Source organism: Doryrhamphus excisus, chromosome 21, assembly GCF_030265055.1.
Source record: "Doryrhamphus excisus isolate RoL2022-K1 chromosome 21, RoL_Dexc_1.0, whole genome shotgun sequence".
Taxonomy (NCBI): domain Eukaryota; kingdom Metazoa; phylum Chordata; class Actinopteri; order Syngnathiformes; family Syngnathidae; genus Doryrhamphus; species Doryrhamphus excisus.
Genome location: NC_080486.1, coordinates 13270793 through 13283323, shown reverse-complemented (window position 1 = coordinate 13283323; position 12531 = coordinate 13270793). Strand labels below are relative to the sequence as shown.

The following is a 12531-nucleotide window of genomic DNA, read 5'->3' as shown; positions in this document are numbered from 1 at the left end:
AAAATGAGAGGGCGGGGGCCGCCCCATTTGCACGGAATAATGTGTGTGTCACTAGTTTTCAGCGTGGAGTGTGTGTTTTCCACAGTGACTTCAACCTCCTTGACAGGGGTGAAGTGGGGGCACATGTAAATGAGTCATGAAGACAACCCCCATGGCCACTCCACCATTGCATGTGACACCCATCTACTGTCGGGTAGTCTGGCAAGACCGTAGTCATACGGATGGCGTCATGTCCTCCATATGATACAGTATGTCGAGTGTGTGTGTGTGTAAATAAAAGACAAACATGTTTTATTGCCGATGGGAGGGGTTCACCACATGAGTCCCTGTGGTGATGGGGGGGGGCATTGAGAGGCACTCGGGTGGGGTTAATCCCCATTCAGTCACATCCTTCACTCAACCCGTTTGCACACAATAAGCTCCGCCCGCCTCCCTGTGGTGACCCTGTGACCCCCGCGTTTACCGCCACTCCTTTATGTTATGCCTCCATCATCCTGTCATTTACTCCTTTTGGTAGCCTCACTTCCCAACCACCGACCTTAGCCTGCACCACCTCAGCATGCTTCCTTCCTATCCCAGCATCACCTCCACAGCTGGACAACACGGTTGTGTGCTTGAAGAGACGTCAGCTACTTTCATATCCATCATGAAATATTACAAACATCTCCCAGGATGACCACATTGTTACATTGATAGTGAGGACGAGTGGTTAGCGTTGAAACATTTGTAGTTAAATGCTGCCATCTACTGGCTTTAGAATGTGGTGCACCGATCAGAATTTAACAAATCAATAGTTCTTAGTGTAAAAAAAACAAACAAACTTTTATTTCGGCCAATTAAAACGAGCAATAAAATGGTTTTTAGCTCCTCTTCTCATCACCTGACATGAGTGGAGAGTGCAAACCAGCCCCCCGGCACGCTCCGCTTGTCCACCTTCTGTGGAGGACAATGACTTTTATTTTATTTGTGTACAACAACATGAGCGTGTGAATAAGCTTGTGTGTACCTGTGTGCTTACATCCCTCTGTGCTTCCTCATAATGCTGAGAATGAACTTCAAAACCAGGTGATCTGCAGCAGATATGAAATGACTTTGGTAATATATATATATATTAGTTAATCTGATGCTGTGGTCAATCATAAAAGACAAGCACTGAGAGTACGCACCCTTCAAGGTTCTAAAGTTCTGAGCTTTATAAGTGCATTAACTGGTGTCGTGCTGCTCCAGCTTACCGTCTGTCACCTTCTGCAACTTTGGACAGCGGCTCTTCGGCGGGGATGAGGAAGGCTCTATCAGTGCTTCCTCCACCTGAGTGACAAGACACACAGTGAGTGAACTGTGAGTGACAGGTATTAGAGCAGATGTGTGGCAGGGTGCGTGGATGACCCACTCTACCTGCTGGCTGTGGGCTGAAGGCTGATGGAGGGATGGGGGAGGCAGACACGGACATCTTGGCGGAGACATTCTGCTTCTGCTGCTCGATCAGCTCCAGCAGTCGTCCCCTGGCTGCTGCACTTTGCTTGTTGAGCTCCAGGAGGCGCTGATGTACACTGCTTACACTGGGGGTGATACTGGTAGGCATCCCCTATGACAAAAGGACACAAACAGACTTTTGGTTGAGTTAAAGATGAGCAGCTCGTTTTGATGAGCTCACCTGTTGCTTCATGTGTTGACCGAGTGTAGAAGCGCTGGCTCTGACACTTTGAGGTGTTGCACCGCTGGAGAGCAAACATCTCTGTTCCTCGCCGCTGCCCAGCGACCCTCCAACACCCGAACTGGCAGCCCAAGCTTGACTAATTTGCACTTTGATCACATCTTTAAGTCTGCAGAGGTGAGCAATCTCAGCCTCCATGGCTTCCAGAGACAGGTGAGGGTTAGAGGTCAGTGACAACGAGGAAGGAAGGCTTGTGGGATGGGACGCTGAGCTGTGAGCCCCGGGTTTGTTGTAGGCATCCTGATGCGATGGACCAGTGTCTATGCGAGAAAACACAATGACAAAAAGATGGTCTCTCACAGGTGGAATAGAATACAAAAAGTAATTATGTTACCAGGTATTGGGCGCCATGAGTCGCCACTTCCAGGTGAGGACAGGCAGACAGCAGGAAGAGGAGAGACGACTGGTCGCTTAGCAACAGGCTGTTCAACTGTAGAGAACATCATCTTTAGGTTGAATATGTCATGATTGTCATTATCATCCTGAAAGTAAGTAACATCAACCAGAGGATGAACCTGCAACGATGACATCAGAGTTGATGCGCGTTGCCATGGCCGACGCCACACTTTCCAACTTCCTCTCCAGCTCTGCTGTCCGCTGCTGCAGCGCGACCTGTAGAGAAATAAAGCCACGTCAGGTAACAAAGTACATTGATGCTGCAGTCTTGGTCAACAAAACACCTGCAGAGCGGTGGTCTCCTCTCGCAGCGTCATGCTCTCAGCGGTGAGAGCGTCAATCAGGCCTTGCTGCTCCGTCAGCTTCTCCTCCAGCTGCCGTCTTTCCTCAGCCGCACTCTCAGCTTCCTCTTGCCGCTAAGAAGCATGAACATTCATCTCCCTGAAATGGTCCCAGAGTTGCATCAAATGTGCGTATGCGAAGTGAGGCCGACCTTTTTGAGGAGGTGCACCAGGCGTCCCAGAGTGGAGACCAAAGCCACAGAGAAGCCAGTGAGGCTGTGCGTTGTCTGCTGACTCTGTCTCGATGCCGGCCCCGTTTCTGGACTCAGAGAATTCAAGTCCACCTCCACTTGGCCCAACATGGTCTGCAGCAGGTCCATACTGGACTGATCCCCACTGAGGGAGGCAACAGAAGAGCCATTCAGCTCGGTGGTCTTGCAGACATGCTTCCTGGTCCTGGCGGGACGACCGCTGCCTGAACAACACCACAGGGGCAAAAATAAGGCTTTTTTACAAATATTTCATTTAGATGAGAGGAGGCCTTCTTTCACTTACCTGCTTGCCTCGGAGACAGCTCGGGGCTGAGGACTTGGGAGGCAAGTAAGGAAGACTCCTCAGGGGTTTCCTGTGACTGGTTCTGTCTGGATCTTAAACGCTGCACTTCCAGTGTGGCATTGAGAGCTTAAACAAGGCGCCATGAGTTTGCATGATCTTTAATGAATCCAGCCAAGACATTTAAAAAAAAAAAAAACAGCCAACCTGTTAGTGCTGGCGCTCTGGCTGACGCGCAAGGAGTCTGAGGGCTACTAAATGCCTGTTTGGATAGACCACGATGGACCTTTTGGTGCTGAACCCCTGCCAACTTATTCTTTGCCTTCATTTTCCTGCAGAAAAAGAGCTAAGTGATAATGCCTGCCATTCATGACTCGGTCAGAATCAGAGTGCCATGAGTGCCTTTGGGTTAGGCTGGACCTGGAAGTATCTTCATTGTAGTAGTCATCCTCTGGCTCACTGAGAACCTGAAAGAAACCACATATGGCACACATTTGTCAACACTGTCAAACAAAACTCAGCATTATTATCTATGAAAAGGTTTGAGTTTTTTTTAAGTCAACACCTGTTGATCCAGCATAGACTTGCCAAAAAGAGACAGCCGAGTTGGAGGGGAGTGTGAACTCGGAACCATGGTCACACATGGATGTCCTGCACAATGACAGTTACTCGCAATAGCATTCAGGCTGAAGAATGTGTCAATAGTGCTACCTGTCTGCTTGCGCGGCGCATCTCCAAATATGTTCTTAACAAGAGCCATGGCTCTGTCGGAGTGAGCCAGCACATCCTGCAGCAGCAGCTTGTCAGAAAACACCTGCAGTAGAATATGATGTGATATGACTGAAATGGGATAACTTTGTCTGGGAAGTGTGTCACCCGTTTATCCTACCTCTCTTAAGATTGTGAGACTGGATTGATCTAGGGAAGCAGGACTAGAACCGGCCTGCCTAAAAAGACGGCCTTTTAGAGCCTTCTCTCTCAGCTCCCACTGAGCGGCAGCCTTGTTGTGGGACTTGCGGATCTCGTGGCGATGATTCTGAAATGTGGCAGAGCAACAAGACACACTTGTGGTCTTTGTTCTGGTGGCCAAATGCGCAACAGCATCCAAACACAGAAGTGATCCAAAGCAAAAAAACACAATGAAACAAACAGGAAAAGACTGCAAATTTAAAATGCCACAATTACATACAGGATGAAAAACAAGGGGAAAAGAAAAATGCTGCAAATGCCAAAAACACACGCAAACCCCCAACACACCTGCGTGAGAGAAATGTTGCAAAAAAAAAAAAAAGTTAGTCAGAGTACCAGGGACGCCTGACCTGAGCGTCTTTAAAGTAAATTAAATTAATTAATTTCATAGCACCAGTTGTCTTCTGGGCATCCAACCTAAATTCTGTTTTATTCTGTGAATTTGTAGTATTTTTCTCATTGAGCTGTTTTGGGGCTCTCTTTCAGCATTTTTCTTTTGCATTTGTTTGTTGTTTTTTTTTCATTTATAGGATTGCAGGTATTTCTAAGGGCATGTGTCTTCTGGTGTTTGCATTTGTGGTTTAGGCTCATTTCTGTGTTTGAAACGATTGGATATAGCTGCACCCCTGTTAGCATCCTTACTTTATACTTTCCAATTTTCTGAATCCTTTAGGGTTTGATAACAACTTACCAGCTCTGCAGGTGTGAGTTTGTGCACCGACAAGTCATTAACAGTGCTCTGAAATGAACAACACAAATCAGTAACCAAATCAGTGCACAGCATACAAAATAGAAAGTACAAAGTACATGCAAAAAGTTAAATATTACTAAGTCAGAAGTAGATTTTGAAAAATAAATTGATATGTACTCACCACCCACTCTCTTTTGGGAGGGGGGGCTGTCTTCTTGGGCCGAACAACAGTCTTTTTCGTCTTGTTTTGTTGCGGTCGACACCCTCCTCTCACAAGCGACATCTTCGAGAATTTTTTTAAAGATACTGCATTTTTATTTTCCACTTTAATTTATCAAAAAGCGTTAGCTAGCAAAATGTGTGGGGTTGGCTAATATCCACTTCGGAACAAGCTAGCAAACCTTTAAGGCTAGCACTTACCTTGAGAGGACGCTCTTGCTATTCCCGAACAAACTCGCCTCTTTTCTTTTGTTGTCAGAGAGTTTTAAATGTTCGATAGACTTGTCACCGCGTCAGGTTTGTAGATTCATATATGTCTGTCGAACTTTGTTGTGTGACAGATTTTCAACCGTTGCGCGCCACTTCCTGCGCCTGTTGTCAATAGCATCATGGGAAGTGTAGTCCTCTGATATCCGGAAGTGTCCTACACTACTTTTAATACTGTGCATTACGATTAAGGAAATACATGTAAAACTGAAATGGCTTAGAAATCTAAATGTGTCTTCTTTCAATGTGTACATATGGTCGTTAATAGATAATGTATATGTGCAGTTTGTTGTGCTATGTCTGCTTGTCGTTAATTTACGATGCCTCCTCGCGACAAAGCATGATGGGAAATGAAGTAGTTGGGCACCACGAAGTATCCATATGCTACTTACAGCGACTGTAATCGGAGATCAATGTGTTTAATCCCAATTCATGTTGAAACATTTACTAGTGTAAATCCTATTTTTTTAAACGACGGTGAAGATTTTATTGGAAGTTTGTCCACTAGATGGCAGTATTACCAAGCAATGTCGACTTCCTAGCATGAGGCCAGTCAAGTTTCCAGTATACAAAAAGTTTTACTAGCCGAAGTTCAATTTCATTCAAGTTTTAAAAACAATATCTTTCTATCTATTTTGTATTTGATGTCGATGGAGAATCATCTGGTTGTACCTGGACATCTGTCATTCCAGTGCATGTCTTCATTTGCATCAGAGTTTCAACACGCCCCCTCCGACGGAAAGTAGGACGTCCTGCTCGCCGTGCCAGCCTGACCCCAGACCCGGACCCGGTCCACTGGTTCACTTCTTTCGGGACTCTTTGAGCAAAATGCAAAGCGAGCCACTCAAGCCTGGAAGGTGGTGTGCGCGCAGGGCAGCCGGTCACAGGACTCCAGGAGGGCTGCAGCGGTGCTCACGGCGATCAGACTTGCGTGAGGACACTTGGAGGCTTTAAGGGGGACTTCTGCTGTCTTTTCAGGACGCGATTTGACGCTGAAAGTTGGGGATTTACGCAGCATATGAGCAAAACGCCAGGATACGAAAGTGGAGTCACTTCGGGGAGCATTACGCACAGGATTTTTTCAAACAAATGACAACTTTTAAATTCTTTGCCAACCTATTTCTTCATTGCTACAACTCCTATCATAGTTCGCGCGATTCATAGCCGGCTTTTCGCCCGATTGGACCCCGGGGGAGTGACGCCTCTGTGTGCGCCAGAATGCGGGGTGCAGGACTCCCAAGGTCGGTCACCGTCATCGTGACTCTGCTCCTGGTCACCATGGACGTGAAGGCCAGCGGGGAGTACTGCCACGGCTGGCAGGACGCTCAGGGAGTGTGGAAGGAGGGCTTCCAGTGCCCGGAGAAGATAGACGGCGTGGACGCTATCATTTGCTGCGGGAAGTGTGAGCTGCGCTACTGCTGCTCCAGCACGGACGCACGGCTGGACCAGGGCAGCTGTGACAACGACAGGCAGGCCCTGGAACCCGGGACCGAGAGCAAAGAGGCCAAGGACTCTGGTGCAGGTACCGTCTTCCTTCTTCATGCACACGGCAGACAAAGGTGTCAAAGGTTGAGGATGTCAGTGAAAAATAATCACCATAGCAACGCATTGTTAGATGGCATCTTTAGCATTTCCTCCTCGTTGCAAAGTTGAGAGGAGCTCCAGCTGGCGCAGGTTGGCAGGAGCAGCTGCACAACATGCAAGCAAAAGAAAAAAAAAACACTTCAATGGTCGTAAAACTATAAATAGATGTTAGTTTAGGCTGGACTGGATGTTGGACAGCGGTAGATCACCCAAAGGTGCTGACAGACTGCTCACGTGGTCACCCATATCGTTTTGGTAGAAGCTCCTCCCACTTCCAGTACAGTAGTGAACTATGAATGGATCTATATGTATCATTATAAACATCCATGGCACATTTTCATTGACTTGCTCACTTTTATTGGAGGTCAATTTACAACTAAAAGTATTTAATACTTCTCTTAATACATCAAGTAGGCTAGAATACTACCATTAGTATTGCTATTTGGAGTAATAATAATGATCAAGTGTGCAGACGATACATAAATCAGTCGTTCCTACCTTTACTTTTACAGTATGACATGTACGTATGTCATCATTACGACGCATTAAAGTCAACTTTATTGAATCATTCTCTTGATTAGGGTTTTGGGGGTATGCTGGAGCCTATCCCAGCTTTAGACAAGAGAGGGGTGCACCTTGGACTACATATTAAAAGGGTCAATATTGAATAATTATCTTTGGACTCTCCAATGAAACGCTGTTTTACGGACCTTTAAAGACTTTTATTTGAAATATTACTTCTTAAAATGGCAAACTACAGTGAAATACTACTAATCAAATTCAATCAAACTTTATTTAGCGCTTTTAATGCATCTAAAAATGCAACCCGACATGCTTTACACAGTTAAAAAACATTTTTAAACTATTTATTGTCCGACAATTCATGCTCTGTTCGTTACATTCAAGCAAGGGTGTCCAAAGTCCGGCCCGGGGACCATACCCAGCCCTCAACTAATTTTTTCATGGTCCTCAGCATGATCTAGAAATAAAATGCACCAGAAACAAAAGATAAATATGATTAAATTTGGATCCATGTTTGTTGTTTGACATGAATGGAACACACGACGGGTTCTGCTTCATTTATCTGTCATTCCAAGAAGACCATCAGGTCTTATCGCCGCTGTATACATTTCATTCAATGGCCCCCAGCCAAAGAAACATTTTCCTTCCTTCTCTCTCATACAAAGATCAGTTGCATTTTGGCCATTTTCATGCGCTTTGCAGGCTATTAATCACTCAAGGATACACACAGAGCAGCTTTGATGGCTGGCAGGCAGGCAGGACGTTATTAATGTGCTTCGCCATGAAGAAACATGTGGCGTTCGGGGAACAGGAGAATGCCCCCGACGGGGGTAAGACAGCCCAAAGCGGAGCTTGTTCTTGGGCCGAATGGAGAAGCGACAGGTGTGGAAGAAGAGCCGCAAACACGACATTTGTAGCGTCTGCTACTGTGGTACCTTGTTTACCTTGTATCAGACTGCTTTTATCGGCCGTGACGTGGATTTTAACCTTATAAAAAGAGTGGAAAATTCCCCTTGCGGTTCAAGCATCTGTGGGTGCTTAGCAGACAAAAACAACGTTCAGATTAGGAGATTAGAGTAAACGTTTAGAAAGGCCCAAAGTGGAGAGATGGTCATTCTAATGTTTTGTTTTTTTTGCTGCAGCTACTAAGCTAAGTACAAATGCACGGTTGGAGACAACAACAATGTATCCACCCACTTATTTATGATGCTGTACAACAACAGTCAAATGTTTAGACACACTTAGTCATGCTACTGAATGAGAGGTTTATAACAAAAAACAAACCAAAAAGGTAGTTTGGGCAAAAAAATAACCCTAACTGAAAACGAAACCTTTATTAATGAGAATATTACACAACAAAGCATCAGCAACAGAACCAATGTTGTAATAGCTGCAAGGCGTGAACTGCTGAGCCAGTACGAATGGCGCCGATGAGTTGACGGTAAACACAAAGACGACACGTACGACACGTACGACTTTCGCACCAACGAGTTGAGCAGAAACATTTTAAAGCGATAAAACCGCTTGATGCTGACCAATGAAAATAACCCCGATCCCGTGGCGGAAGGCAGCCATTGTTGTGGAGTTTGTGCAGTCAAACTGCGGCACGCCTCGCCAAAGTATTCACTTTTCAAGGACAAGCTCGGTGGCAGCCATTTTTATTTCAATTTACTAATCAAATACGACACACATGGAAGTTGGGAGGGTTAGGAAGCAGGGCGGTTGACGCCATATAAGTGCAGGAAAAGAGGCCAGTCAAGTCCCCCCCCCCACCACACCCCACCCCACCCCCCAGGGACATTACCGCTTCTATGCTCAGCCTTGTAGAAAGAGTTCCTGTGAGAAGCTGTTTATTGGAAGAGGGTGTAGGCCGGGCTACGTTAGAAGCTGACACCTCTGCTGGCTTGGTGTCACCCGCCCGGGCCTCCTCATGTCCTCACGGCGGCTCAGTCAGGCAGCAGACGTCTCTGACGCCGTAATCTCCTCTAATACCCTGTTGCTTTTGATGAGCAAAAAAAAAAAAAAAAAAAAAAGAGTTTTTCTCAAGGCTGAAAGAGCGTGCAGACAAAAGGAAACTGGAGCCAGTTGCCATCGCTGGCTGTTTGGCATACAGTTACACCTCGTAACACACACAGGAGGGCAACACGGAGAATGGAAAAGAACTGCAGCCCGTGGGGGGCCATAAAACCAACCGCTCGTAACACCGACGTTATTGTGCTGGCGAGGTGTGAACACGACTCTTTCCGCGCTCCTTTCAGCGGCTTTGCCACAACAAAAAAAAAGCCAGCGTACAGATTTCCTTGATCCGTTTGCAACATGACAGACTCTCCGCCGTGTGTCTCGGCGAGCTGGCAAATCATACATTACCGTTTGCCGTTTTAAAGCCAAGTCAGGCCTTTGATTTTCTCCTTTTCTTTAGGCGGAAGCCAAGATTTAAGTCTGGCCAAGAATAACTGCCTCAAGAATGTCCAACACATAACCTGACTCATGCAACGGCTGGACACTTTATTGGGTACACCCAATGCAGAAATGGATGCCGTGCATCGTAATACTTTGCGCCATTTGTAGTGATTATGTAGCGTAAACCACAATAACACAGACTAACTACACATAATATTATTACACGTGTTTTATGTCTAATAAATGTGCTACCTTGCTATGGAGGACCCATCTAGCTGAAAAAAAAGAGGGTCCTCACCTTTGAAACCGAATGTCCTCTCAGACCGAGGAGAACCTGACACACCCAGCAGGGTTCTAGAGGATTAGAAGAGATCAAAACAAAGTTGATAAGTGCTAATGAGGCTCTCAGGCCGGCTCCCTGGGGACCAAATCCCGGAGCACCTTTCATTCTTTGAGTAGAGTCCAAACAGGGACCGGTTTCTGTGTCTCTGGACCGGACTTTGATGTCTCCGTGTCCCCCTCCGCAGTGCCCATCTACGTGCCCTTCCTCATCGTGGGCTCCGTCTTCGTGGCGTTCATCCTGGTGGGCTCCGTGGTGGCCTTGTGCTGCTGCCGCTGCCTCCGACCCAAGCAGGAGTTGGCGTCCGTGGGCGGCACCTCAGGGGGTGCGGCCGGCGGGGGCCGCCTCCTGGAGACCATCCCCATGATGTCCAACACCTCCAGGGGCTCGTCGTCGCGTCAGTCCAGCACCGCCACGTCATCCAGCTCCTCCGCCCCCGCCGGCAACCCCCGCCCCGCCCCGCCTCCGGCCCCTCTGGTGCGGGCCCAGGCCTCGTGCTGCTTGCCGCCGGACGCCAGCGTCTTCGTCAACATGCCCACCAACTTCTCCGTACTCAACTGCCAGCAGGCCACCCAGATCATGCCCCACCAGGGACAGTTCCTGCACCCGCAGTACATCGGGTACGCCCACCCTGTGTCCCCGGCTCCCACCTTCATAGACCCCACGCAAGGCGGGTACAGGCCCCTCCAGTCCCCTTGCCCTCCTCAAGCTGGGGGTTCCAGCGTCGCCAGTGAGCAGAAATACCCCCCCGTGACGGTGTGAGGGGCAGCCGGGCGGCCTGGGACCTTTTTGCCGACAAATGTGGCATCCGTTGGATGTCATGTTGAGGGTGCTGCATCAAGAAAATACTTGCAAGTACGGAAGTCTGAGTGATGGTTGGATGATTCTTAGCCGTGAGCACAAGCTGCGCTTACAGGTGACGTGCACATCGGCACTTGACAACATTTGTGCGGTCAAAGTGTGTGTGTGTGTGTGTGTGAGAGAGGTGAAGTGTGAAGTGCGTTAAGGGGATGTGGTCCAGCGAGTGATGGCAAACGCAGGTGGCGCCATGTTGAAATCTCCCTGCAGACTATTTAAACTCTAATGAAGTGAGCACAGGACATGGTCTGTGACGCTCCGCCCACCGGCCCCCGCTGCTGCCACCCACAAGAAAAAACATACAGTAGAAAGTCTCACACACTCACACAAGGCCAAATATGTCGTCTCCCGGGAACGCTCCTGGGTTTTTATGACCGTTTGGGGAAAAAAAACGAACGGTATCGGCTCAGTGAATAAGTCACATCCACACGGGAACGGATCACTTGGTGACCAACATGTGGCGCACACACAGAACCACGTGACACACCACAACTATAGAAGACATGCACACAAGGTCTAGACCAGGGGTGGGCAAACTTTTTGACTCGCGGGCCGCATTGACTTAACAAAATTGACGGGGGTGGGGGGGCATACTATATATTCTACACGTAACAGTCTACCTGGAATTATTGTATCTGTAAAAATGTAGTGCAATCAGCTATATGTACTTGTACCATGGTGTACCAAGGTTGTACCATGATGCCAGGTTGTACTATGTTAAGTTTCAATGAAATACTTTGGGCCGTATTCAAACACTTGGCGGGCCGCATGTGGCCCCCGGGCCGTAGTTTGCCCATCTCTGGTCTAGACTGACAAAGAGTAAAAGACAAAGTCTGGATGGCAGCATCCATTTTCTAGGCCGCTTTTTGGCAGCAGTACACCATAAACCGCCCATTTCTGCTCACATGACAGTGACATCATCCATTCCAGGAAGTAATAGTTCGACTCTCCCACCGTGACGGCGTTTTGCAAACATACCGTTCAGGCACCCACAGCCGTTGCCGTGTGGATGAAAGGCGGCGTGAAGATTACGGCCGGAGTGGAAAGACTTCTCGCCCCTCCTGTGACGACGGGGGCGGTGGGGTGGGTGGCGGCGGTGGGCGGGGTGTTGCTGTATTTAATACTTGCACAGTTGAGTGCTGACAGGCCAAGCAGGCCCCCGTCACCATTTCCTTCAAAATAAAAGCATACACAGAAGAGAATATTGAATGGAATATTATTAGGGGTCCTAATAATAAAATAAAAAACATTTCAAGGCAGCTTCAGTTTCTGGTTTTCAGAATAAAATGTCAAACTTGGATATAGCGCTGAGCTACGGTGCTAACATGACTCACATTTCATCAGCAACATCATGCTAGCTTAGCTCTTTGCTGAAGAAAACGTAAATACGGTAAGCCCTCCTTTCATGTGGTTAATTACTTCCACACGGAAAACAGATTTCCAATCTTCCAAGTAAGTATTCCAACATGATGAAAGCCATCTAGACATGGAATATCAGCCATATAGCCACCTTTACAATCATATTACCCAATATCACGGATATCATCACAAAAATAAGCCATTTAAAATGGCGGGGGGCAGAATCAGTGGCGGACAGGAAGTGACGTTTTAGCTCAATGTAAGCCGTGTTCTGATGATGATGATTGTGCCTGTTGTGAGATAATTTAAAGCTGCAATAAAAGCCTGTTCTTCCGGCAATCAAGTCTGGTGCTTGTCTCACCCAACGTCTCCGACACCT

The 12531-nt window shown here is 47.5% G+C and overlaps 3 protein-coding genes across 13 annotated transcripts in view; 1 reads left to right on the top strand and 2 right to left on the bottom strand.

Moving 5' to 3' along the window:
• Positions 1-805: 805 nt before the first annotated feature.
• Positions 806-5218, bottom strand: spice1 (spindle and centriole associated protein 1). Of its 2 annotated transcripts, none has more exons than XM_058060252.1 (18): positions 5024-5218; positions 4785-4886; positions 4604-4651; positions 3833-3979; positions 3655-3757; positions 3509-3594; positions 3346-3410; positions 3151-3275; positions 2947-3072; positions 2604-2866; positions 2395-2526; positions 2230-2326; positions 2049-2144; positions 1655-1974; positions 1396-1585; positions 1233-1308; positions 1007-1070; positions 806-936 (listed from the first exon to the last, which is right to left on the bottom strand). In XM_058060252.1, the coding sequence occupies exons 2-18, from the start codon at positions 4884-4886 to the stop codon at positions 877-879; spliced, it is 2100 nt and encodes a 699-aa protein (XP_057916235.1). In that variant the 5' UTR covers positions 5024-5218; the 3' UTR covers positions 806-876. The 2 variants fall into 2 exon arrangements, with proteins under 2 accessions (XP_057916235.1, XP_057916236.1); XM_058060253.1 differs by having other exon boundaries at positions 3364-3410.
• Positions 5219-5863: 645 nt separating this feature from the next.
• On the top strand, positions 5864-12480 carry LOC131109100 (protein shisa-2). Its single transcript, XM_058060711.1, has 2 exons — positions 5864-6611; positions 10123-12480. Exons 1-2 carry the CDS (start codon positions 6308-6310, stop codon positions 10695-10697), a joined length of 879 nt encoding a protein of 292 aa, XP_057916694.1. The 5' UTR covers positions 5864-6307; the 3' UTR covers positions 10698-12480.
• The window catches only part of atp8a2 (ATPase phospholipid transporting 8A2), a 39604-nt gene continuing 36280 nt past the window's right edge, over positions 9208-12531 (bottom strand). For all 10 annotated transcript variants that reach the window (XM_058060690.1, XM_058060694.1, XM_058060692.1 and 7 more), the window contains one exon: positions 9208-11965. The gene's annotated coding sequence lies outside the window, so the exon portion shown is untranslated. The remainder of the gene's footprint in view (positions 11966-12531) is intronic.